At 44.7% G+C, this 27,437-nt stretch overlaps 1 protein-coding gene across 1 annotated transcript; it reads left to right on the top strand.

The window, feature by feature from the left end:
* The first annotated feature begins 964 nt into the window (after positions 1 to 964).
* On the top strand, positions 965 to 25,757 carry rell1 (RELT like 1). The gene is made up of 8 exons (XM_023822743.2): positions 965 to 1,123; positions 14,158 to 14,361; positions 20,665 to 20,739; positions 21,478 to 21,532; positions 22,252 to 22,479; positions 23,792 to 23,918; positions 24,049 to 24,077; positions 24,217 to 25,757. The coding sequence occupies exons 1-7, from the start codon at positions 1,096 to 1,098 to the stop codon at positions 24,073 to 24,075; spliced, it is 744 nt and encodes a 247-aa protein (XP_023678511.1). The 5' UTR covers positions 965 to 1,095; the 3' UTR covers positions 24,076 to 24,077; positions 24,217 to 25,757.
* The last annotated feature ends 1,680 nt before the right edge of the window (positions 25,758 to 27,437 follow it).

Here is a 27,437-nt window from a genome sequence, read left to right as displayed (position 1 = left end):
CTGTATACTTGTTCAATGACATTTTTGAAATTTAATTCGGCTTTAAAAAGAAAGAAAAAAGACAGAGGAATGTAGTCAACAGGGTGTGTGAATCGTAGATGGGGAGCAAAAACAGACAGGCATGTGTGCGGGTTTTACTGACTCTCATGGATGGATCTGGTTTGGCTATAATTTACAGGTCAGTTCTCTGCCATGCAACTGGCGTGAGGACATGAGCAGATAGTGGGGAGTCAGAAGAGGAGCCCAAACAAACAGCTCACACCACCTGAGGCAGCTGACATGGATGCTGCTCTAGTTTCCAGTTCAGAACTGGGTTCATGATGGAGAGCAGAGATAGAACTCTGCACACACACACACACAGGTTTACACACAAATCCACTGACTGCACATTCCTTCCAGAAGAGCCCCTCTCTCTCTCTCTCTCTCTCTCTCTCACACATACAGACAGGCTACCCTAGTTTCTCCACTGGAGAGTGAGGTTCCTGGGTACCATTCATCCTGGTAGCAGAGGGTCTGTCGGTACAATGAACTCGCTGTGCAGCATCTCGGTTCATGAGCGCTTTCTGTCCATCTGCAGAGTGCCTTCAGTCTAATATTCTTAGGCCTCTGCAGCTTAAAATGTCTGTGACCAGTCGAATTATGACACAGCCCACAAAATTAAGATCATCAGTTCATCTGGCAAGAGAAGGAAAATAAAACGTATTGTTTAGCTGAATTCCTCGTAATTCAGCACCATGACAATCCCAGAATGACACAAGTGTAATGTTCCCTGTACACGAAATTAATCTCATCGTCTTGTTACCTGTCCAGTGAACACAGCACTAAACTAGGACTTCAGAGTCGTATCTTTCTTTTTTTTAATCTAAGTATACTTTCAGCGAATTATCTTTTCTTATCTTGCACCAAGTTGCCGTAAATGAGCTGGGTGGCATGGGGGATCTACTGCAGCTTTAAGGGGGGTGTTTCCTCCGTATGCTCCCATAAGAATGAGGAAACGGGACGGCGTCACGACAAAAAGAAAGAGGGAAGGAAAAGGGCGTTAAGGGACCTGCTGGCTCACAGTCCCCGCAGAAGGATTACCGCGCTGTTACAGCCATGGTCGATATCACGCCAGTCCAGAGCGGTAAGTTCTGGATTAACTTTATTACCAATCCGTCTCCAACAACGTTAAACTCGGGGACTGTATTTTCCCCATCCACTGAGTTTAGTAGTTGGATAGAAAAGACGGATATTGCCAGCATTGGTGTTGAAGAGGGTTGCAAAGGACGATTCGATTTAATAAGTTTTAATTTAGTGTCTTTCCACGCTGTTTTTGAACATCTAATCGCTACGGAAGAAGCGGGTGATTTAAGACCAGTAAAGCGCGCCAGTCGCAGTGTGTGAAAGATCTGACTTGCATATTACCTTAGTACTTCTAACATGGATCCGATTTAATCAAAAGTTATAAATTACGACAATGAAGCTTCCAGGTAATAAGTGTAGTTTGGGGCAGGGTTTGTGTGTTTCAGGAGACCTTCTGGTTAATGCTTATGATCTTTTGAATGTTATTTTGATCTGATCGTTTGAAATGTATCGTTCTTTGGCTTCATTGTAGCCAGATCCAGAAGCGAACCTGACACGCGGCGCGAGCCTCTGCCTCCCGTAAACCATAGTGTATCCACCCTTCAATCTCTTCTATGCATTTTGTATCCTCCATAAATTTATGGTCATTTAAGGTTTCTCCATAGCATGCTTATTTTTTTTCCTTCTTTTTAACTAATGATACGTTGAGCACGGTTTTTCCCTTCGGTTTCGGAATGTTGTTAACAGTATACAGCAGCAGTTATTGTGTTAGTGACTGAAGTCCAGCAGGCACTGAAGGTGAAGCACATTGATTAGGTTCCTGTGTAGAGTCTGACAGGGAGTGTACAGGCTCTCTCTGACGGTTACAGCCTAAAGTAGTCCCTGAATGTATAGAATGTACAGACATGCAAGCATCATCACCTGGTGTGAAATTCTTTGCCCCTTTGTTTAATTTGGGTGCTTTGTGGTATAGAAGTGTAATAGATTTTAATGTACATTCCCACTTTAGTGTTAAGGATACAACAGGCAGTCCCTGGAAACCAGATGGAATGCTTCGTTCTTCAGGTCTATGCCTCATCACCACACTTTCTGCTCTCTCCTGCCAGTTTAATTTAGTGTAGAGTTACCTCACTATTCAGGGTAGTGTGTTGATAAGGAAGCCATCTTTGTCTTGTTACAGCTTTGGGAAAGGTCAGTCCTTTTAGGTGAAATATGTGAAGCTTGCTACCTTTCCACATTTATGCATGTGATCTACTTCCAGTGTAGCTTTGAATGAATATTTGTTACACTAAACTAGCTTAATAATAATTAATTAAATTCAGGCCCCTGTTTGTTCACATCACTGTTTGCTGTATCTTATCCAGCTAAATTGTCTGATTGGTTTTCTGTAGTCAATGGAAACTCAGTGAGTGTGTCATTATATTGAGCTGCGTACAGAAACTCAGAGCTGATTGGTAGATTTGCAGCATCACGAACTCACATGACCGTGGATGTTGTCATGATTTACTTCTGTCTCGTGTCTTTTGTTTTCCATCCTTTTTTATTATATTCAGTGTTCTGTGCTCCACCTTGGAAGGATTTTAAACATCCGTCCTCATATTCTCATTCCTGCTGTATGCTGTTGTTTCTCTTTGAAACAGGTTCACACTCTCTGTGTTATTTTTAATTGCAGAGTAATCCTGAGTGACTGGCTGCTGGTTGGTTTAATAAACTTGCAGGTCATCAGCAAACATCTCTCTCTCTCTCTCTCTCTCTCTCTCTCTCTCACACTCACACTCACACTCACACACACACACCCTAACCCAAGGCTGACATTTTTAAGACCATCAAGGTTTGCTGTCTGTACATGATGAGCTTCTGTGATTTCAATGGCTTTTATGTTGCCAGAAAGTGTAGCCTAGTAGATGGATTATTGTGCCAGAGGTGTTGTGAGATTGACAGATGTGCCTGGCACCCATGAAACAAGTTTTATGTCTGGTTTTGATTGTCAGACTGATTTGTGGGCTGCATGTTCACCAGGTTGGGGTCCTGGGTATTTAGCTTTTTGAGGGGCTGTACTTTTTTAATACACAAAAATATCTTTTACCCGTTGAATTATGGGATTAACAGTGTTTATAATGCTGTTGGTAGTTTCAGGTTTTCAGCCATGTTTTGTAAAGGAGCTAAACATTAAAAAAAAAAAAAATGCATGATTGAACAGCGTCCACTGGAGAGGTTGCACTTCTGAAGGGAATCGGTCCATCTGCATTCCCAGTAATTGAAGTCTTGCTATGGGCCTGAACACCCTGGTTGATGACTGAGTTCACATGAAGGACATTCCTTCTCTGATTACTTTGAGACCTAACATGAGGAAAGATGGAAGACTTCGTCTTAGGATTCTGGTGTAAAAAAGGAAGATGGTGAAGATGGGAAATCAGCCTGTGCTGTGCACTGTAAGCTAAGATTAAATTAGAACTCAGAAAACAACGATAAACAAAGTTTTTAAAAAAGTAATAATAACAATGAAGAGAGAGAAGCTTTAATGCCAAACAGATACAAGATCAGAATGGCATGACACAAAATAAAAAAAAATAAAAAAAATAGTATAACATTGTACATTGTCGAGCCCGATAATACAGCTTTTTTTCGAATTCAGCACAAAATTCACGGCCTCGCCGGTGTGATGTCATGAGCTGCCAGTAACAGTTTTTACACCAGTGGAAACCCAAAAATGTTAAATACTGTGCATTTGGTTGTCAGAAAGACTAAAGGTGGAACTAAAGTTAAGCATTTAGTTTTCCATCCTCGGCCTGTTTTAAGTGTTGCATACTGCGAGACTCGCTACTTTTTTTTTCTTCCCATTTAATGTGCATTAAATGCAGTGAGACTCGCTACCTGTTATCCCTGAAATGCGTTCATGGAAAGAGTGAGTATTGTTAAAGAGCGTTTATTATTACCTTGCTTGTACTTACTTACTTTCTGCCTTGTCTTTTACTGATTATTCGATTTAAAGTTATGCAGCAAGACAACGACGTTTGTGCAGTTCGCCGGTTACCGTTTACCTAGCATTACGCGAACAGTGTTTGGCACGTAATGTTAAACTTACCGCTGTAGTTTTCCTATTGATCTAAATATCAACGCAGCTGTTACATAGGTAACATGTTTTAATAGTACTATTGTAGTACTTGTTGTTGTGACATTGTTGCCTGTAACCTGGCTAAATATCGATGTAAGCTTTATTTATGATCCCATAGACCACACACACATACAACACACATGTGCATCTCACATCCCGCACAACCAGCTGTCACCCACTTGTCACCTGCTTTCAGAACTAAAGTTCAATAAATATCAAAGAAGACCTCCAGTCCCTGATTCTCTAACCGGAATCAACTGTTCATGTTGGCCGCTTCAGCCAGTGTAGAAGTGCTAAGCTGCACTGTATTTTGGTCCTTTGAGCCGGATTGAAGCAAGTCAATGCAATATGGACAACGCAGTTAGAGAGGGAAGAGGCCAACGGGCCCCGCAGAGTGAGTCACCCCCCCTTCCCGTCGTGGACTATGAAGCTGGTTACTGCCCTTCTGATGCCCACCCTCCAACAGCTTCTTCCCATGCTGAGAGCAAAGAAGCGGCGCGAGGAACGCCTCCGGTAGCGTATCCAGCTCTAGCTCACGATCCGGAAGGGATCCATACGCTCTTCTGGTTTCTATCCACCTCAAGCCCTCCCTCCTGTCCAGACTGCAATCCTGGAGGAGAATATTAGACAGCGTGAACTTGAGAATCTTCGCCATCAAATGGAGGAGGACTTGCTGGCTGATTTTAAACACCAGCGGCTTCAGGCCCAAGCGAAGGCAGCACAGCAAGCCCAAGAGGAGGCATTCCAGGCCAGAGAAGCCTTAACTAAACGCCTGGAGAGGAGTCGCCGCCTGAAGCAGGCTGAGTCTGACTTAGAACTAGCCAAACTAGTCACCTCCATGCTTATAGCTGACACCAGTACAGCATCTTCTGAAGCCCCATCATCACCAGTGAGTTCTCCGCAACCTTCAGTTCATCTCACTGTCACAGTTACACCGGCTATGTACATGATCCCAGCAAACGGGGGGCAGCGTGAGGCTCAGTGGGCTAAGCCTGTGTGCCTGTAATCAGTAGGTCGCCGGTTCAAACCCAGCCTCAGCATGTCTGTGGGTCCTTGAGCAAGGCCCTTAACCCCCCAGCTCCCTGGGCGCCGCTACGGGTGGCTGCCCTTCGCGGACAACTTACTCTACAAAGAGCAAGTTGAGGGAGGTGTAAAGAGAATTTCCCCATGGGGATCAATAAAGTATCAATTATTATTGTTGTTATTATTAATACTTCTGACAGTGATAATAGGAGACCCAACTCCAACACCACCTATTACGACACAACCAGCCAGGAGCACGAGTGTATCATCTACTGCAGCACGTCCTGCATCTCACAATCCTGTACTAACACCTTCTGTCCCACCGCCCCTAGGGTCATCGGTAGTACCTGTCCCACCGCCCCTAGGGTCATCGGTAGTGCCAGGCCCACCGCCCCTAGGGTCATCGGTAGTACCTGTCCCACCGCCCCTAGGGTCATCGGTAGTGCCAGGCCCACCGCCCCTAGGGTCATCGGTAGTGCCAGGCCCACCGCCCCTAGGGTCATCGGTAGTTCCTGTCCCACCGCCCCTAGGGTCATCGGTAGTGCCAGGCCCACCGGCCCGGACTGTGATGGCAGCATCATTCATAAACCCAGTAACAGTCCTCACTGGCGGCTACAATGCCATCACATGCTGTCCCCTGCATGGCTAATCAAGTACCAAATCGTGCTCTAGTACCAGTATCAGTGCTACCTTCTACAGTGCCATGTTCAGCAGAGCCCTTGGCAGCCCCAGCTGCATCACTGCTCTACCGTGCTCCACCAGCACAGCATCCCATGATTGACGCAATCCCGCCTTATGATGCACAGCCTCTCCCTAATTCAGCATTACGTTGTTACACTGCCCCCAGCAGTTTGTATGTGTGTGTGGTCCCAGGTGAGCAGGTTGGTCGGTTCCTGACTCCAGTCCAGGCCAGTGCTGGGAGCCTCGATTTTTCGATACTCAGCCTTGTACTTTGCGCCTGCTTTTGCCCTTGCTGTGTGTTACTCCTGGTGGTTTCAGTACCGGTTTTGATCCGTCATTGGGGTTAGGAGCTTGGTCAAGCCCTTTTTGGTTTAGTTAACCTCTGTATTTGAAATAGGTGTTCACTGGCCTGTGTGTTTAATTTCACCTGCAGTAGGGGTGTGGCTGCCATTTTTATTTTCTTGTTGGTTGCGGGAGGGTTTTCTTTGCTGTTTATGGGTGGGGAGTTAGGGTAGAGAATTGTCCTTTCTTATTCTAGCTGTTTCCTAGGGAAGCTATGTGTTGACAAAATCAGTGCTTTCTGTTTGTTGTTTTGGCCTGGGTCCACCCTGAAGCTATGACGGTTGACTTTTTTGTGTGTGTGTGTGTGTGTGTGTGTGTGTGTGTGTATAAATAATAATAATAATAATAATAATAATAATTAATAATACATTCTGCATGGTGTCCCTCATTGATCGTGCACTTCTGAAAAGATCCACACTCCTCCACCACCTTATTCATTTATTCGCAATAGCGCTGTGTGGCCCAACCCTAGACTGGGTCGTAACAATTGTGCAGCCTGTTGGGTTCCATCAATTTGTCCAGTGCCCTCACTAGCCATGAACCTGGAGCCCACAGTGTCAGATACCATTCCCCACAGCATTCAGGCATTCCCAGCAACAGTCCCTTCCCGTCCTGGTTTACTACCACAACCCGGAGCAGTGCTGCTAATCGCCTCTGCATATGGCATCCCTAGGCCCACACTGCCAGTGTTTCAGAGCGGAAGTGAGAGCCACTTCGCTGCTCTAAAAATGACACTGGATAATCTGCTAAGCAACCATAGCCATCGTAGTGAGCAATATAAATATCAGGTGTTACTCAGCCACCTGAAGCTGCCCAGTGCTCTTCAGTTAGCAAAGGCCTACATGCATCACCCATACACTGCCACACTTCAGGCACTGCAAGAGAAATATGGCCAACCCAGACAGCTAGTCCAGTCAGAGCTGGACCCCATCCTGAATACCCCAGCATTTAAAATAGGTGATGCAAACACCTTTGACTCCTTCGCTCTGTCTGTTCAATCCTTAATGGGCATGCTGCAGACCCTTGAAGGACAGAGTAGGTATAAACTCATGTGTGGGTCCCATGTTGATAGGGTGCAAGATGCCACCCACTTATCGAGACAGCTTTGTAGAGTACTGCCTAAATTGTGGTATTTTGCAATCAAGCACAGATAGAACCTGCACCCTCCCAGACTTGGCTGACTGGTTGCAAGTGAAATCACAAGCAAAATTAATCTCCAGTCGTACTGCAACCCTATTCCCAACTGACCTTCCTAGGCTGACCAAGAAAGACCGAGGGGTCACTTACCATAAGGAAAGGTCAACCCCAGTACTCCTTACCCTCAAGAAGGAGGCCACTCAAACTGAGCCTGCTCAAAATAAGTGGTCTGACAATAGAGACCACGGTCTCAACTCCCGAGAACTTTAAGAAGCTTAGCATTAATCAGATTGTCACATGGATAAAGGAAGGTAAACGATGCTGGAGGTGTGGCCATAGCCATGCAACCTCAAATGCTAATGCAAGGTCTAAGGAACTATACCTCACTGTGCTGCATGACTCAGTCAGTGACACACCCAATGCAGTCCTGATGGGCAGCTTGCCAACCACAAAGGTCTCGATCTTGATTGTCCAAACCAATCCCAGAGTCATGTTGAAGGTGGTAAAGGTCCTCCTCTACAATGGTAGCCATAGCATGGAGGTTCAGTAAATCTTAGATGATGGATGTACAGCACCTTAAGCTCTTGTGGACCCCTGAGACCCTCCAATTGCAGACGGTCCACCACAACATAAAACAGCTAGAGGGAATGACCGTCTCATTTGAGGTGTCATCACTATCAAGGCCTTCTGAAAAACACCTGATTTCCAATGCCAGCTACACTCCAGCAGAGTTACCACCACCTGAAGGGCCTACCACTGCTTCCAGTGGACCATGTGAAGTTGCTACTACTCATTGGGTCCGACATGCCTCACCTACTCACTGCTATTCAGCCCATTCGGCAAAACTCACTAGGAGGACCCATTGCAATATGCACCCGACTTGGATGGTCACTTCATGGCACAATGCGTCTTATGCAGAACTCAGGTGGTGAGCGACGATGTCTGCATATTACAACTGCTTCACCCAATGCAGAGCTGCTTCAAAATGTATAGCCCTTTGTACAGCAAATTGACACATTGCCATATTGTGAGAAAGCGGTAACCCGATCAAAACTAGACCAGCAAGCTTACACCCTGCCGCAAACAGCCACTGTCAGGGTCAACACAGATGTTGTACAGCGCTACGCAACACCTCTTCTTCGGCACTCGCCAGTTATCATTATTCATGCGCCGACGGAAGTAGTATTGCCCAATCCCTGGGCTTGCACAAGACCCCACAAGGAAACAATCTGGGTATGTAGCCAAGCTGACACCTCAGGAAGCTGGTAAGATGCCTGCACATGGTGCATCTCAATGGCAAGGACAGGATTGTCTTTAACTGTTCCTTCCAGTACCAGGGTCAGTCACTCAATGAGTAATTGCTGCCTGGCCCAACAGGTGTCCTGCTGAGGTTCCGCCAGCACACACAGTTAGTCAGTGGTGAGATACGTATGTTTGACTGGGCAGGCCTTCTGACTGGGCAGGCCTATTGCCTGGTGATCGACCAGTCTTGAGCTTTCTTTGGAGAAACATGCGAAGGGAAGAGGAACCAGCTATCTACGAATGGCAAGTACTTCCTTTCGGAACAACTTGCTGCCCATACTGTGCAATCCACGCCCTCCAACGACAAGTCCAGGATCAAAAGGCCAACATTGCTGGATTGGCTGAAGTCGGCACACAGGCATTCTACAACCCCAAATCAGAAAAAGTTGGGACGGTATGTAAATTAAACTGAAAACAGTACTTAGTTAAATTATCTTTGACCTGTATTACATTGAAAACAATGCAACAGCACATTATTTAATGTGTTCCTCATGAATTTTATTGTTTCTCAAAATAAAATTTTATTGTTTCTCAAAATAAACACGTACCGTATTTTCCACACTATAAGGCGCACTAAAAAGCCTTTGATTTTCTTAAAAAATAACAGTGCGCCTTATAATCCAGTGCGCTTTAAACGTGGATTAATTTCTGTTGTGCATACTGAACTCGAAGCGATTTTGAATGTTTTAGTATGACTTTGGTAAACTGCAAAGCCGCACCACTAGCATTAAGGCTACAGTTATTGTTAATAGGCTGACTTTTGATTTAGCGGTATAAGACTCTTGTTTTTTTACGTGTTAGAGTAGTGAAGACGCTCATAAACGTTTGAACAATGTTGACAGTCATTGTGAACACGTGATGTAAAATAAATTTTGGTTGACTGGCTTATCTGACTGTTTTGTTTTGCTTAAAGCGCCTTAAAGTCCGGTGCGCCTTGTATGTGGAAAAAGTTTGAAAATAGACCACTGATTGACGGTGCGCCTTATAATGCAGTGCGCGTTATAGTGCGGAAAATACGGTATTCCAATTTTAGGGGCTGAAGACACCAAGTGATTAAGTGTTTCAGGTGTAATTTTGTCCCATTCTTCCTGCAAACAAGTCTTAAGGTGGGCAACAGTACGGGGTCTTCGTTGTTGCATTTTGCGCTACAAAATGCGCCACACATTCTCTATTGGAGACCGGTCGGGACTGCAGGCAGGCCAGTCAAGTACCCGAACCCTCTTCCTCCGCAGCCACGACTTTGTAACGTGTGCAGAATGTGGTTTTGCATGGTCTTGTTGAAATATGCATGGGCATCCCTGGAAAAGATGTCTTCTTGAAGGCAACATATTGTGCTCCAAAATCTCTATGTACTTTTCAGCATTAATGGTGCCATTGCAGAAGTGCAAGTTACCTTTGCCATGGGTACCGACACAACCCCATACCATGACGGACCCTGGCTTTTGGACTTGTTGCTGGTAACAGTCTGGATGATCCTTTTCTTCTTTGGTCTGGAGCTCACGGCATCCATTTCTCCCAAAAAATACCTGAAATACTGATTCATCTGACCACAGTACACGTTTCCACTGTGTGATGGTCCATCCCAAATGCCTTCGAGCCCAGAGAAGTCGACGGCGCTTCTGGACACTAACATAGGGCTTCCTTTTGGCACAGTACAGTTTTAACTGGCATTTGTGGATGTAACTACGTATTGTGGTACTTGACAAAGGTTTGCCAAAGTAGTCCTGAGCCCATGTGGTCATATCGCTTATAGACGAATGACGATTCTTGATGCAGTGCCGCCTGAGGGATTGGAGATCACGCTTGTTCAGCTTAGGCTTGCGCCCTTGTTCTTTACGCACTGAAATTCCTCCAGATTCCTTGAATCTTTTAATTATGTGATGCACTGTTGAAGCTGAAATATCCAAATCTCTTCCTATCTTTCTTTGAGGAACATTGTTTTTAAACATTTCAATAATTTTCTCACGTACTTGTTGGCAAACTGGCGATCCTTGGCCCATCTTTGCTCTGTAAGGACTAGACCTTTCTTGGATGCTGCTTTTGTACAAAATCATAATTACAATCACCTGTTGACATCACCTGTTTCAAATCACATCATTATTCAACCAATTTACCTCATTACTAGCCCTAAATTGCTCCTGTCCCAACCTTTTTTGGAATGTGTTGCAGGTCTGAATGACAGGAAAGGATTTATATTTACAAATGAAATGAAGTTGACCAGACAAAACATGAAATATTTTGCGTTCATATTGTCTGGAATGAAATCCAATAAATTTAGAAATCACTACTTTTTTTTTTTTTTTTTATTTGCGTTTTCCTTACTGTTCCAACTTTTTTTGATTTGGGGTTGTATGTTGATAACTGCCTCCGTAGCACATCGGATCCATTTGGACCCAAGGTTGTGGTGGTTCATTTGAGACAGCTTCTGTCAGAGGAAGGTTTCCAAATCGGGCAATGGGCAACAACCTTCAGTCGTAGAACATCTCCCACTGGACGCCAGATCTTCTAGCAGTGAACTGTGGCTGTCACAAGCAGTACTGACCTACAAGAGCCAATGCTTGGTCTACAGTGGAATTGTCTAAATGATATGCTGGGGTACAAACTAGTGCTGTCCCAAACCAATTATTCTTTAAACGATTAATCTAGCAATTATTTTTTTGATAATTCGACTAATCTTACAATAAATTTTTCGATTGATCTGATGATAAATTTATTGATAAGCAATTAATTTCAAGTTAGTCATTTAATATAATTCACCCCCTCCCCCACACACACATCTGAATTTCTCATTAACATCAATAGGATTTCTATGTTAGACTGAAGTTAATAATCACTACAATAGTTATTTCAGTACACAAGTTTGATTTTAATGTTGAAATAGATGCTGAAACATGGAATGATTTCATAACTAGAGTAACATGTTTTTAACACACTAGCAAAGGTAGCTTATAGTTAAGCTAAGTTCAGCGAGCAAGGAATGATTTAGGCTACAGTGTGTAAGAGTAGTTGTCTCAGAATAAGTAAACAAAAAATATAAAACTGCTGAAACGGCGTCATTAACATAACCTACAGATGCCATGGCTCCTCACTTGCAGGAGCAACTCGCAGAACAGAAAATTCGATTTCAGTTAAACCCACTAGCTGCACCACATTTTGGAGGGACCTGGGAGCACAAGGTGAAGTCAGTGAAGGCAGCATTGAAGGTCACCTTGCGAGAGCAGTCAGTCCCCAAACCTGTTCTACGGACTCTTCTCGTTGAGGTTGAGGGCATTTTGAATGCCAAACACCTTGGCTACGTATCAGCCGATGTGGCTGACTTAGAACACTGAACGTGCTCCTCATGGGACATCAAGACTCATCCCTTCCCCAAGCCTTGTATGACAATGAGGACCTGCTGGGAAAACGACATTGGAGGCACAGCTAGGTGTTGGCGGACCACTTCTGGACTTTGTGCCTCTGACACCATCTGCCAGGCCTACAGGATCGCTAGAAGTGGAAGACCGATGGCAGGGAACTCGTTGTGGGGAAGGTGGTCCTCATCATAGATCCACAATTCCCACGCACACCCTGGCCTTTAGGTACAGTGACTCAGACCTTCTGTGGGTCAGATGGTTGGGTGCGTACTGCCACAGTGAAGGTAAGGAATAAGACCTATACATGTCCAGTCATCTGACCGATTCTGCTTCCCTAGTTCAACGATGAGGCAGAGGATGCCCCAGACGGTCTTTCTGCTTGAATGACAATTCTGATGACCGACAATTTGGGGCAGCTGTGTCAGAAAGATTAAAGGTGGAACTAAAGCATTTTAGTTTTCCATCCTCGGCCTGTTTTAAGTGTTGCATACTGCGAGACTCTCTACTTTTTTCTTTCTTCCCATTTAATGTGCATTAAATGCAGTGAGTCTCGCTACCTGTTATCCCTGAAATGTCGTTCATGGAAAGAGTGAGTATTGTTAAAGAGCGTTCATTATTACCTTGCTTGTACTTACTTACTGCCCTGTATTTTACTGATTATTCGATTTAAAGTTATGCAGCAAGACAACGACGCTTGTGCAGTTCGCCGGTTACCGTTTACCTAGCATTACGCGAGCAGTATTTGGCACGTAACGTTAAACTTACCGCTGTAGTTTTCCTATTGATCTAAATATCAACGCAGCTGTTACATAGGTAACATGTTTTAATAGTACTATTGTAGTACTTGTTGTTGTGACATTGTTGCCTGTAACCTGGCTAAATATCGATGTAAGCTTTATTTATGATCCCATAGACCACACACACATACAACACACATGTGCATCTCACATCCCGCACAACCAGCTGTCACCCACTTGTCACCTGCTTTCAGAACTAATTCAGTGTTTCCCCTAGGTTTACAGCTTGGGGGGGGGGGGGGACACGGACACGGACAGGATTCATGGTGTTCATGTGTTTCTTTTCATGACAGCAGTCAATATAACAACTAAACATCAGAACATTTCTTTTTATGACAATTATCCACAAACTGTGCAGCTTTTGTCACTGCAGTGTATCTTTCTGGGCTTCTGGAAGAACATTTCTAGAGCCTCTTGATATGGGAAGTCAGAAACGTCTGGCTCATTTATTGAGATCCGCATGCAGGTTGCAAGATGGTCTCCTTGCAGCCTATTGCTGATGTTTGTCTTGACCTGCAAATACATTAACTGTTAGGCTTTAAAAGTGAGCTGATAGCTTAAAATACTGGTAGTTTAAAGCAGAAAATCCCATTGTGAAACGTATTTATTACCCTGTTCGTGGGTGAGAAGTCCCTCTCACAGTTTACACTGCTGACTGGGTGGTTGACGTGACATATTTTCCGACGCGCTCTCTGTCTGCTGGTGGACGTGTGCTCACCTGTGTGTTGGGGTGGAACTCCGCCATGCGTGATACAGAGAGCAGAGGAGAAATGTAAACAAGCGGCCGTGTAGAGACAAAAAAGACAAGCTGTTGTGTAAATAACATAAGGCTATTTAGTTTGTTTAATAAAAGGATAGACCTGTTCTATAGGAAAGGTAACCTTAAATTACTTCTGTTGTGATCTGGCGCCATAGAAAATAAAATTTAAATAAAATTAACTTGACCTTCAAGGGGGGGGTGGGAGGTGCCGTTGGGGGGGTGAGGCACCCCCCCTAATATAATGGTAGGGGAAACTCTGTAATTGAAGTTCAGTAAATATAAAATATAATCAGTCCCTGATTCTCTAGCCTGAATCAACTGTTCATGTTGGCCGCTTCAGCCAGTGTTCATGTGAAATGTAGAAGTGCTAAGCTACATGTATATAAGTACCAAATGTAGAAGTGCTAAGCTACACTGGTATACAAGTACCAAATGTAGAAGTGCTAAGCTACATGTATATAAGTACCAAATGTAGAAGTGCTAAGCTACACTGGTATATAAGTACCAAAAGTATGGTACCTGCTGCAGCGGAAAAACGCCCTTTGTGAAGCGGACATACCACTGACTCTATATGCTCTCTTTCAGCAACTAAGACACCAGAGAAGGATTCGGGCTCCAATGGTCATGCGCAGTACATCGCCTTGTCCCTGGTGCCCGTGTTCTTCCTGCTCGGCCTTCTGGGAGTGCTCATCTGCCACATCCTGAAGCGTAAAGGTTACCGCTGCACCACTGAGGCCGAAGATAACGAGGCGCTGGAAGACGCAGAGAAGGACCCCGAGTGTGTCGCAGGTGAGTGCTACGCCTCTGTCCTTGGGTGGCTGACACTGCACAAAATACATTTTATGGTCAGAACATGTACGAAGATCTTATTTTTGATGTTTACAGTGAGAGATTCAATTCTGACATGTTGCCCAATGACCGATTGAGTAATCATATCTGCATAACCAGACTCTGGTTGGCAAGGGCGTAACTTTGGCTGGAACATTGAGGGGGTCGAGGTCTCCACCCATTACTGGGGAAACATGATTATTGGGGGGGTTATATTGGCTGGATCTGATTATTGAGGGGGTCATGACCCCCCTAACCCCCCTGGAAATTACACCCATGATGGTTGGTATAATTATAGTATTTGCAGATTTGGGTATTTTGTTTCCTCTGTTTTGCATGCATCACCTCGGTCCCCTAAAATAACTGTGTGCAGGTGGGATCTTAGCTGCATCTTCCTGCTGTAACGATGTAGCAGGGGCCACAACAGGTGGTCAGCCGAGTTCAGCTGCTGACCGCAATACCAAGGGTCAGAATACCGCATGTTTGCTGCTCTATGCTAATGGTATTATGCAGGGCTGCCTTTGCTGCCCTGTGTTAATGGTATTGTGCAGATATAACATCGTTGTCACACACTGTAAAGAACCTCCAAACAACATGCATGTTTCCTGTAAGTGTTTCACGTCGCCTATCACAGCCTAGGGAAGGTGACTGGTGGGGAACATAACTGTGGTTGGAAACTGATTTGGGGCCAAGAGGTGGTCGGTATTCCAAAAATGTCATGTCATATATTTTTAGCTTATAATAATGGTCCACATGATTAATTAACATTACTGCATACATTCCACAACAAACATGATGTATATTGTGGCGTCATTTAAAAAAGCTAAATTGAGATAAAGTGAGACGGATAATTGACAAAGAAGTGAGATATGCAGACAGCGCTGACATGTTATACGGACTGAAATTGCTTTGTTTCACTTCACTGTTTGTGTCGGAGTACTGACACAACCTCAGAACACACGGCCCTTGCGTGATTGGAACTTACCGGTTTGTTCTGTGGTTATAACACCGTTAAGTATTGCGCTTGTAACTGGGCATTCACTGGAAGCTCAGCTTAGCCGCATATATGCCTAGTCATGTATTGGCGCCTTTCCACTGGCATACAGGAACCGGCCCGTACCCGAGCCATACTGCGGAGAGAGACTAGTTACAGCGTGGTTCCGGCTTGTTTTGAGTTTCCACTGCGGAAGGGTCCGGTGGATAAAGGCTGGGTTGCTGGATGTGGAGAGTGACTGTGACATAAAACCAAAGAGATGCTTATTTATTAATATATAGTACATCATGACGTGTGATAGAACTTGTATGAATAAAATATGAGTTTCGGAAATGCATCAATACAGTACATATGCGATACTAATACTGCATAATATATGGAATATGCCCTTTTTCCAGGTAATCCATGCATAGAACACCGGTATCTTCATGCATTTCGACTAATCAGATAGTGGTGATGCAACCAGCTCAGTTTGGTCACACTTACAGCCCTGCCAGGGCCATGCCAACGTGGTCACAGCTTGGTTCTTGGTGCCATATGTTTGTAATGTGCTATTTGCTTTACTTGTTCTTCGCTTCATAAAAATGGCCACATTAGACTGCTTGCCGATTGCTGGTCAGCACTGATCTGGGTGAAAATCGACCATTTCTGGACACTAGCTGATTGTACCATGCAGCATTGAAAGGCCCATCTGTACCGAGGGACCTTCTGATTATAACCACTGCTGGAAATGTCCTGCTGAAGTTTTTTTAATTAGTTTTTGAAAATCACTGAAGTATATTTCCCCCCCTAATCTTCTATATTTCAGGGATTTGGACATAAAACAAAATTCTGACTTGCTCCCACAACCTTTAAAGGCTCTGTCGTGGGAATGGTGTGGTTGATCCGAGTGAAATTCACACCTTTATATCCCTTTTTTGTTTTAAATCAAAGGCAGAGTAACCGATATCTTCCAGGGGGTGTGGGAAAGCCTTCCAGGTCCTGCACCATTCCTGCAGTGCTGTTCTCCCAGCCTTGTGAAAGTCGGATTCAGGGCCGGTCAGTCCTGTAGGTTCCACCAGGGGTTCCCATTTCAGGGGAGGGGGGGGGGGGGGGGTCTGGCAGTTTCACTTTGCCTCGGATGGGGGTGCTGGCACTGATGCTCGCCTAGGGGGGATTTCTGCTTTTGTGAGGAGTGGGCCACATATCCTACCTGATGTGCTCTTCCACAAATGTCGTGGTCTTTGTGTTAACCAGTACTGGATTTGAATCGTGCGGCAGCACTGGTTTGCAGTTAACAGGCCAGGAGAGCCAATTCCTGCTCCTATCTGTTAGCCTGCAGCGGGAATGTTGAAAATGGAAGTAATTTGTGTCGAGTAATTCAAGGAACTTTGAAAGCACACTTCAGTGCCTCTAACTAGCTTAGGCTTGTTGGAAATGAGTATCTTACATTTAATGTGATACAATAAGCCATCTGGGGTGGCAGGAGGATAAGGGTTTTATTTCTTTGTGTCCGTTTCGCTTTAGGTTGGAGGTAATAAAGAGCACTGAAGATGGGAAAGTATGGGTTAGTAATTAATAAATTATTAGTACGAGTGCTATCTTGATGAATGAAGTCTAGTGAGGCCTACTGATTGGTTAGGGATAGTACTTACAGACAGAAGGGGATAAAGATTCCAGCTTAATGTTTCAGTCTGGAACGTTTCATTGGTTTGTCTTTCTGTGGTGCCAGAAAATGGTCTGATTATGTTAAACCTGCCTGGTCCGCCTGCTTCCGCTGGGCCTGTGGGCAAAAGTGAAAATCTCTGCAAGGTAAAACTAAATATTTAGAGAAGCTGTTGGAGGAACAGTTTTCCCCAATTTGAACTATATTTTGTCTGTTACTTGACTTGGCATTTCCTGTTAAGTAATTCATGTGGGGGGTGGGGTGGTGGGGCAGGGTGGGGTTTATGAATTATTGTGTTAGGATGCTGTGCCTGTGATTGGTAGGTCACTGTTAGGCAGAGTGATGTCACTGTCACCCGCCTGAGCGAAGCCCTTTACCCCCAGCTGACCTTGCTTTCGGAAAAATGTATGTCACGTTGGATAAAAGCAATTGCTAAATAAAAATGTACAAAAAGCTCTCGTTCCTACTATACATCAGTTGTTTTACCTAATCTGCTGTGGCAAAGCAGCCATTGGTCGACGCGGAGAGGAAGGACATCGCCGTGAACTGCCGGACACGCACAGTTCTCTGGTTTGGGCCGGCTCATTCTTACAGGCGATTGAGTTTGTACTCTGTCTCTAGGGCTCACTGTGAGATGAGAGGACTTCGTCTGTGCACTCTGTAATCGTATTTGTTATGTATATTGTATTAATGGATCTACTTTTTTGTGGTGTGTATATATACGCATACGCACACATACTGGTTAACAGTATATGTAGATATACATGTATATATACACCACAAAAAAGTAGATCCATTAATACAAGTATTCTGTCTTTTAGCAATCAATTCAGAACTTTAGTCAAACAGGCTGAAGTTTTCAGTGAATGAAGATGCTGCTTCTGTTCCACGTAGAGGAGAGCGAGTGACACAAGGGGGGAGGATTTCGGTCTAGCGGGAAAATGCCCACTGCACTGGATGGCCAGTCATGGCCTGGTGACACCCACTATGATGTCATTACAGGTGCCCCATATCATTCGCCAAAATGACAGCGTCTGCAGTACCAGGACAGTGGTGAAATGGGCCAGATTTCTCTTCTGTGTGCGAGCATAGAAGGTTGAGCTTTGCTTTGGTGAGGAATGTTTGCTGCCTCTACCTATCAGAACTGGGAGATCTGTGGTTTGTTTATCTGCAGTACATCGTTTGCTTCTGCCTTCTGTTCTGCGGTTTGCATTCTTGTGAATATTTATGGTGAGATTATGAATATTTTACCTTGATAGTTGGCTGCATTGTGGTGTTTTGAGCTGTGGGTACTGTTGGGGTGGGGGGGAAGTTCTGTTAGATGGGAGGGGGCTCTTAGAAGCTCTGGTCTTGGCGGCAGCATCAGACCCACAGGCAGTGTGGCGTGTTTGGAGTTCAGGAGAGGCGTCTGTCTGGCACTGAGTTGGGGTCCGGAAACATGGCCGGCTTCTGAGGAGAAAGGCAACCGCCGTTTGTGTGCTTCGGGTCGTGAAGTACAGATGTTCTCAGTCAAAAGTCTGGACTAAATGGTCCTTTTTAGACCCCTGGTAATTCTCACTGGTAAAACAGGGTATAGGTGTTCATGGAATTGAAATGAATGTGATAATTTTGCTGGATACGCGCCGGAAAGATGCATTGTGACGTCTAGTAACCATCACATGTCCCATATTACATATTTAGACTCCTCTCACTACTACTACGTAGTGACATTAAGAATGCACCCTGGTTAAATGGTGCAAAGAGAAACCGCTGAGTGAGCAGGCAGTGCCTCCATTTAATGCCCATTTAGGCAGGAAGAACTTTAACCTTTTAGGAAAATTACTTGAATGTAAGAAATTCTATTCATTCTTTTTCAAAGCTCTGAATTGTACTAATAGGCTTGTGAAGTGGGGAATTTGTAGAATGTGTAGAGTTCATGACTGCTGGTTGGCTGGGCCTCCTGTAGGCTCCTCTTCTCTAGGAATGAGTTGGTGGCTGACTTGTGGGCGTGGCCTCTGTGAGGTCCCTGTTTTCAGTGTGGGTGGAGCTTCAGGAGAACATTCTCAGCCCAGGGGCAGAACAAGGTGTACATTGTCTGCAGGCGGTTGAATCCGGGAGTGACTGCACCTCGCTACTGAGGTTCAGCGAGGGTGTGAGTCTTCCGCAGCATTAGGAGCTTTGCATCATGCCAGCTTGAAGACTTTCTCCCAGATATTCTTTTCCATGTTGAAGGAATTTTGTCTATTACTTTAAGCATACATTTCTTTCCAGGAACGGACCCTGTTAGAAACTGTGGTCTTCTCACAGAGACTATAAGAAAATGATCTTTTCAGACCAAGTGTGATATGAACACATATGTGATGTTTTCTATTCTTCTCAGGAAAACTACTTTTTCAAAGATTTCTCTGTCCTGTGTAGGAAATGTGGGTGTGGGATTTCCCCTTGAGCCCATTTTGTGAACGGCTGGCAGAGGTCAGGACAGGAACCGGCTCCCCCTACTGGCTGAGGTGTAGGAAGATCCTGCAGTGTGAAGCAGCAGAGTGTGGCCTGGCCCCTGGGATTTCCTGAATCATGTTCCCTCACTGGCGTGAATGTGAGACGCGTGGAGGAGGAGCCACAGGCATGATGATGTTCCCTGACGCACGTGAACGTCCCGAACCAGCTGTGCTGGCAGATCAGAGATCTCACTATTAGGAGTGAGAATTTGGGAGCACAATTTGGAGATGATGATGATGATGATGTTGCAGCGAGTGGCCACCAGCAGCGGGTGCCACTGATCTAGCTGGAGCATCCACCACATTAGTGACAGGTTTGACTCGTTGGAGGACAGACCAGTGGGAACAGGACAGGTGCTATGAGAGCGTCCACAGAGTTTCAGTGTTGCTTTTCCGTGGAAAGCCATGAAGATCTGTATGGTCGTTAGAATGGGTTCCGGCTCTCTGTCCTCATTTAGGAAGAATTTTGTGTTTTCTGCTGTCTCTTCTGTGAGGGAGTCCTGTAGCGAATCAAAGTGTGGCTCTCTGTGGAGGAGATGTCCGTATCTAGGGAGGCTATTATTTTTATAAGTATTATAATTTCATTACGAAAAAGTAACTGCAGAAACCAAAAGTCTCCTTTGCTGGTAGGCGTGTTAACCTGAAACTTACACAACGCTTTTTCTTGTCACGTGCGTTTGGAGGAACTTGGTGAAATTCTTCTGCTACAGCTGCTGGGCAGTAGGGGACAATGGGACAACCTGTGCAATACAGGACAAAACCATGCAATATAAGCATGAGTAAACAAAACTATAATGGATATGTGTAATGGGACCACAGTTCAGAAAATAAACAAGGTGAAGGTGGAATATAAACAATGGCATCATAATGCAGTGGGGGGTAGATGCAGGCCAATGGCGGCTTGGGGTGAGAAGAGTGTGTGAGCTGGGCGGCTGGCGTCCCCAGGGAGGGCCTCGGGCCCCTTCTGTCTGACTTCATCTAGGAACTGAAAAAGTTTGTACTGCAGTTCCTGCTTGAGTTCCCCCGCCAATCACTTGGGCATCTTTAATATGATTTTGCAATGGAATGCTGTTGGGTAAGCCTTTAAATGCCGGTTGTGAAATCCATGCTGCTTAATGACCAGAGAGCTCTTGTTTGTCCTCTTCCCTCAGAGCTGAACGACACCTTCAGTGACGCCAACAATGACACGTTGGGCCGGATCGTTCATTGTATCATGAAGAATGAAGGTAAGGGGAGCTGAGCGTCGCACTGGGGATTCTGGCACCTATCGGTAGTGCTGTCAGCCTTCTGGCCTGGGATTGGATCTGTGGTTCTCAATCCTGTTCATGGTGCCCTCCTGCCAGAATGTTTTCATTCCAACCCTACCAAAATCAGGCTCATATGGTCCTTAATAGGCTAATAATGAATGTGGCAGGTTAAAAGCAGTGTGGGTTGGAATGAAGACATTGGGGGGGGGGGGGGGCACCAGAAGCAGGATCGAGACGCATTGCACTAGGTCCCTCCACAGGCTCAGCTGGTGTGCGTGAGAAGGGCATCGCTGGGCCCCAAGGCTGCAGGGAGCAGTGATGTATTGGTAAAGACATGGACTCGTTCTGCTGAAAAATTCCCCCGCTTTACTGTGTTTGCTGATAGGTATAATCCGGGTTCACCGGACTGGCCCGGGGCAGGGGTACTGCTGGTTCTCGCTTTTGATGTCTCTAAGATAAGAGCAGGTTGTTCGGGGTGATGGTAGCCAAGGTCCTCACAGAGCCATTGCTAGGTCTGTCTGTAAGAGTCGGGCTGTTGCCATGGTGACTTGGTGTCTAGAGTGCAATTTAATATTTAGACTGGGGGTAATTAGCCAGCACAGGGCTTTGCCTCCTAAGGTTCACTTCTACTTGGATTTCATATTCAAATTGTTGAATGAAAATATTACTTAATGTTGTCACTAAACGCTGTTTGCATTTTTTTTTTGTTCTTCCAAGCTAACTCTGATGCTCTGACCGCTATGGTGGCTGAACACAGTGCTGAAGGTGATAGGTAAGATGGCTACAAGGTGTTTTCTTAAGCTGTGCACACAAACACAACCAAAGTAACATTAAATGTGCGGTGGACCATCAGGAAATGATTTGCTGGTACTCCACTAGGGGGCAGGAGTGCACTCGAGATTCTTGGGTTGTTTACTGCTAATATTGCGATGTAGGAGATGCCGTTGGCTTATGATGACATGCTATAGTGACATAGTAAGATACTGTCTTATAAAAGTTTTTAATTTTATTGTTGAGCTTCTTTTATAAGACATTTTAACACTCTCTAGCCTAACTTCTCTACCATTCCTGTATGTAAACTGTTGCAAGCCAAGAGAACATTACAGCATGGTGTGCCACTCTGGGGCATGGGGGGGTGGGGCAAAGCTCAGTAACCATGGATACAGACTAGGGTCAGTGGTTCTCTTGGCCCCGCCTGCCCCCACTGCGCACTGCGGTATCAGGGGCTCTCAGCATAGGCGTGATGTTCTGTGTTTGGCCCATAGTCTTAGGGTCTTGCCCTGTGGGACCAGGGGGGGATGCAGACTGGAGCACGTTCAGCTACCCCTGGAGGCTTTAAACCTGATTAACAGAATGGAGAAGTGTGAACGTGTAATTTTTCGATTACCACACAATCACTAACTAGTAGAGTTAATATGCCTGATAGGATCATCTGAAATCTGGATCCTACCCGGGATGTAACCATGACAACCTTGCCTCACTGTTCAACAGGCCGACTACCCCAACCACTCCTGTGTCACCTAACGAGGCAAATACGCCACTATCCCCGGGGGCACCACCGGGGGCACCCAAGCACACCTGCAGCCACCTGCACACGGTGGGAGGAGTGGCCGGTCAGAAGAGCATCTGTAGCCGCTGTAACCAGAAGAAGTGGCCCCTGGTGAGGAGGCCAAGCCGGAGCCGTCCCTCGGGTCAGGTGACCGTGCTGTCGGTGGGCAGGTAAGAGCAGCGTCCCCTGGAGGTTGGACTGGAGTGGCACTGGGGAGACCGGGAGTCGGAGTTGACCTGTTTGTGACATCACAGTAATGGGCAGGGTTCCACAAGTGTAATCGTGGGGTTTAGTTTGAGGCTGACACTCTGCACCCTCCTGGATGTTAGTCATTTTTTTTGTCTTAAACCTGGTCTGACCAACTGATTTGCGTTTTTAATGCCTGTGTGATATTTTGCCTCTTTATCTCCTGTTGGTCACACGGTCCTCCACTGAAACCGGCAGTCTCTGTCATCTGATTCTGTTGCTGTTTATATGTATGTGCTCCATCCTTCTTCCTGTTTTTGTAGGATATCTGAAGCAAGTATTTTAACATTTAGGTTTAGTGAGAGGGTTAGGGTCACTCTAGCTTGAGTTTTTGGAAAATTATTTTAATTAATGTTTCGAAACAAGTTTGTGAACTACTTGGAGTGGTGTGTGTGTGTGTGTGTGTGTGTGTGTGTGTAAGTGTGATGAGCATACCTGTCAAGCTTTGGATTTGAAAATAAGGGAAATTTTCCGGCAGCCACCCCACCACCCCAACCAAGCTCCAGTATCCCTTACATTTTAAGACAGGTGTACAAGAAATCTAAAATAACCACTTGACATTTACATTTTATTTTCATTACACATTTTCTTTTAATTCCTCATGTTCACTTGTGGCTCTCTGGCATTCACTAATGACTTATTATACAGATTTGTTGCAGACTTTGTATCCTTGTTGAAGTCGTCACAGAAGGTGAAAGTAACATTGTTTTTAGCACACAGTATTGCCATTTTAACCTCCGCATTTATGACCTGGTTAATGTTGTGAATGACCTGCAGACTACAGCAGGTGGCAGTTCTCGCGAGGCTACTGACAGTTCAGTTTGGAGAGGCAGAGGATTTTTTTTTTTTTAATGACATTAAAATATGGGAGATTTACGGGAAAATACTAATACGGGAGGACTGCGGGAAAGAGGGGTAAAATACGGTAGTTTCCCGGCCAAAACGGGAGACTTGACAGCTATGGTGATGAGCCTTTGAAATGATTCCGGTGCAGGAGAAAACTCTCTGTGTAAATTTGTACCTCTGATGGGATACTTCAGTCCAGAAATGGAAACATCCCCATCCAGGCAGTGCCCTTGATGTTTCACACCAAGCACTCTTCAGTTAAGGCGTTACGTTTGTCTTGGCGTAGACACAGCTGACGAATGGTTGGCAAACACTCCTTCTAATCTTAAATGGGCTTCTGCATTTAAACCTGCTCCTCCGGGTGCTCAATATCACCCACATTCTTCTCAGGTTCCGAGTGACAAAATGTGACCCCAAAAGCACTCGGGAGAGGAGGTCCCTCCGCACAAGTGACCCGAATGGCTCCGTGCCGTCCTCTCCCACTGAGCCGAAGAGCAGAACCCCCTCAGAGTCACAGGTGAGTGCAATGTAGGATTGGAAGGCTTGTATGTAGCTGGTGTGACGTAACTGGGCTGTGGCCTTGTCAGCTTATTAGGGGCTTTTATGTCATCTTACCATGAAGTTTGTTTTCTTACATTTTCTTACAGGAAAAACAAGACAAAGGACCGATTTAAGGGTAAGCTTCTCCTTTACTGATGAAGCGCTGTAAATGATATGCTATTATACAGCTAGGTCTAAGGCTAAAATGCATAAATTGACGTTATAGAATTAGGCTAGATTTATTTGAGACTTTAATGCTGAAATTCCTCCCACAGAACCAGGAGGATCCCTGAAGAAGGATCTGGGGGCCTCACCCCCCTGTCCCCCATGGAGAGGTGCTACAGTCATTTATGTACTTTAATCCAAGAATCAGGCAGATGCGGTGGGGGGAGGCTCACTGGAGACCTGAGCAGCTTCTCCCACAATGGCGCTGATTCGCAGGGGGTCCGTGGACGGTAGTGACCTTGATCCCAGGCTGCCACCTCCGCTAAACCTTCACCCCCCCCCCCCATGCCCCAAGTGTGGGCGGAGCCACAGACCAGCGAGTGGAGGGTCATGTTACCCCACGTTGGCCTCAAACAGCTGCTGCACAGCTGAAAACACGGAAAAGTATTAGAGAGGAAGAAGAGGGAGAGGAAGGCATCAGTGATATCATGTCATCGTGTCATTACCAGAAGCGGGTTTGTGTGAACGTTCTTTAAAATCCAGCGATACAGTTACAAGGAACAATGTGGGTCACACTGCATGTCCATCTAACCTATAATCACTGCAATTAAATTGTTGAGAAAGCACACATTTAAAAATTTATTTTTTTAACTGAGCACAGATTCTCTGAACACTGTACTATGTATTGGTTTACAAATGCTTAGTAATGACACCTTGTGTGCGTGTGAAGCCATTTCCTTGGTTTCTGCATGCTTGGCCTTGCCCTTAACTCGCTAAAGGCAATAGAAAAAATCCACATCCCCACTGCGTATACAGCTTGCAGCCACACCAAAGAACTCTGCTCAGGGGGATTCCATACTGCAACTCCTTTGTTGTCGATCTGTCTTTTTGGCCCTCTATGGCTTCCATAGTTCATTAGTTTATCATTATTCAATAAAATGAAAAGTTTTTAATTTTTTTTTTTTTTTTTTTTTTTTTTTTTTTTTTTTTTACTGTGGGGTTGGTGTGTTAAACCTCAGATCATGCACTGACAACTAACTTAATGAAAGGCTATTTAGTACTGCTTTTAAGGATGCAATGCAAATGCAAGCACTGAGTTAAGCTAGTGACCCTGCTGTCATAAATGATGCTGTCTGGATTCTGTGTGTATTTTGGCGTTAGCCGGGCGGATGTGTCTGTTGGGGTGGGCACGCCTCACACCCCGTTTGAGCTTTACTACAGTTTTAGAACCTGTATTTGAGATTTGGTTTTATGAAATCATGAAAACCAATATTTGATACTAAAAAATTTTTAAATGGAAGGTTCCAGATGTTTGGTGATTTTCTTTGCACTTGCATTTTAGTTTCTTTGCAATCTACTCAGATGCAGTAAATTGCACTGAGGTGGGGGACTTGCTTTTATTTGTAAATTATCTGTAAAAATTTTCCAGGCTACAAGAATACTACCTGTTTTGTTGCGGTCCAACTGAATAAAGCAAAAATTTTATGTGCTTTGTGGGAAAACATTTTATACAGCCACCCAGTTAAAGTCCCCAAATTATAAAAAAGATTATCAATACATTTTGTTTAGATGTTAAATGTATTCAGTGGTATTAGGAAGGTCAATGTGTTGTAGGTAAAGTTGTAAATAAAAAATCATAATCTTCATGTAAGGTGGCATCTGCTGAGCTTCTGTGGAAAAAGCCTTTACACATTAAACAACTACTGGCCCCTTGGTCTGCAGAGCTTCGACTCTTCTGAGAACATGAACGGATTCCACATTTCGAGTTATTTGGTGAGTGAGGGCAGCCTTCTGACGTATGCTTCAGTACTGATTTGACTAAGGGCTTAAATCCTGCCTTTTAGCCTTTCTGTGACTGCATTTTTGGCCAGCTGGGTCTGTGCAACTGTATTCTGTTTGTGATACAGGTAGTATCTGGTAGTTGCCCAGGTATTTGTGGACATCCTATATTTTGGATTTCAATAATTAACTGAAAATGTGTATGTACATTAGGAAATGTGAGTTTGGTGTTAAGTAGGCATTATGACCAGGTATAACATACAAATGATATTGGTGCATATCAACATGTCTCATCCTGTCTGAAGTTAGCTGCTGAGAACAATGCTGCCATCTGCAGGAAGATGTGGCAATATGTCAGACACCTGGGTGCAAGGAGTTTAACAGGTGCCACCTTGTGGCCAGATTGTATACAAAAGGATTTCCTAGAATTAACAGCAAACGAATAAGTACAACCCCATTTGTATATTGCGTCACATTACGGTAAAAAGTCTTTCTGCAAATATTAACTTGCTTTGGTTCAGGTCTTTCTGTGTTTGTACACCGGTGAAGCACGTTTTCATGCTTTACATTCTACCATTGTTTGCATTCTACCTGTTGGCTTGCAGGATTTTGTGGTCAGATGAGTAATTAGCACAAACAGACATGCGACTACGTGCTATAAGAACGTAAGAAATTTACAAACGAGAGGAGGCCATTCGGCCCATCATGCTTGTTTGGGGAGAACTTAACTAATAGTTGTTAAAATCTTATCTAGCTCTGATTTAAAGGAACCTAGGGTTTTAGCCTGCACTACTTGAACAGGAAGACCATTCTCTACTCTAACTACATGCTGTGTAAAGAAGTGCTTCCTTAAATTCATTTTTAAATGTTCTCCCACTAATTTCCACTTACGGCCACGAGTTCTAGTATTTAAACTAATATTGAAATAGCCATTTGGCTGAACAACATCCAGACCCGTTAGAATCTTGTAGACCTGGATCATGTCCCCCCTTAGTCTCCTTTGCTCGAGGCTGAACAGATTCAGCTCAGCTAACCTCTCCTCATAAGACATTCCTCTAAGGCCAGGAATCATTCTCGTAGCCCTCCATTGCACCTTTTCTAAGGCAGCAATGTCCTTCTTAAGGTATGGTGACCAAACCTGCATACGATATTCTAGGTGGGGTCTTACCAAGGAATTATATAATCGTAGCATCACCCCACTTGACTTAAACTCCACACACCTAGAGATGTAACCCAACATCCCATTGGCTATTAGTCTGCTTATGAAATACAACCAGATAAAAATGGCAAGATTTTATTAAGATGTACAGTAAATCTGCACATTCATTTATATTGCTTAAAGGTATGGTGCAGGTTAGACAGGACAGAAATGGATGCGTATCACTTAAACACTGTACAACACCTTTTTGGCCGAATAAAGGTATGAAATCAGTGCTTTTCTGTTTTGACAGTTTTGTGTGTTTGTGTGAAAGTCTGGAAGAATGTCTATGCTGGTTGATGACCCCTTAATGCTTTGTTACAGTAAACACTCCAGGCTCTCTGACAGGTGACA

This window comes from Paramormyrops kingsleyae, chromosome 12, assembly GCF_048594095.1.
Source record: "Paramormyrops kingsleyae isolate MSU_618 chromosome 12, PKINGS_0.4, whole genome shotgun sequence".
NCBI lineage: Eukaryota > Metazoa > Chordata > Actinopteri > Osteoglossiformes > Mormyridae > Paramormyrops > Paramormyrops kingsleyae.
Note: the sequence above shows the minus strand (reverse complement) of the source record. Positions and strands in the feature narration are given on the sequence as shown.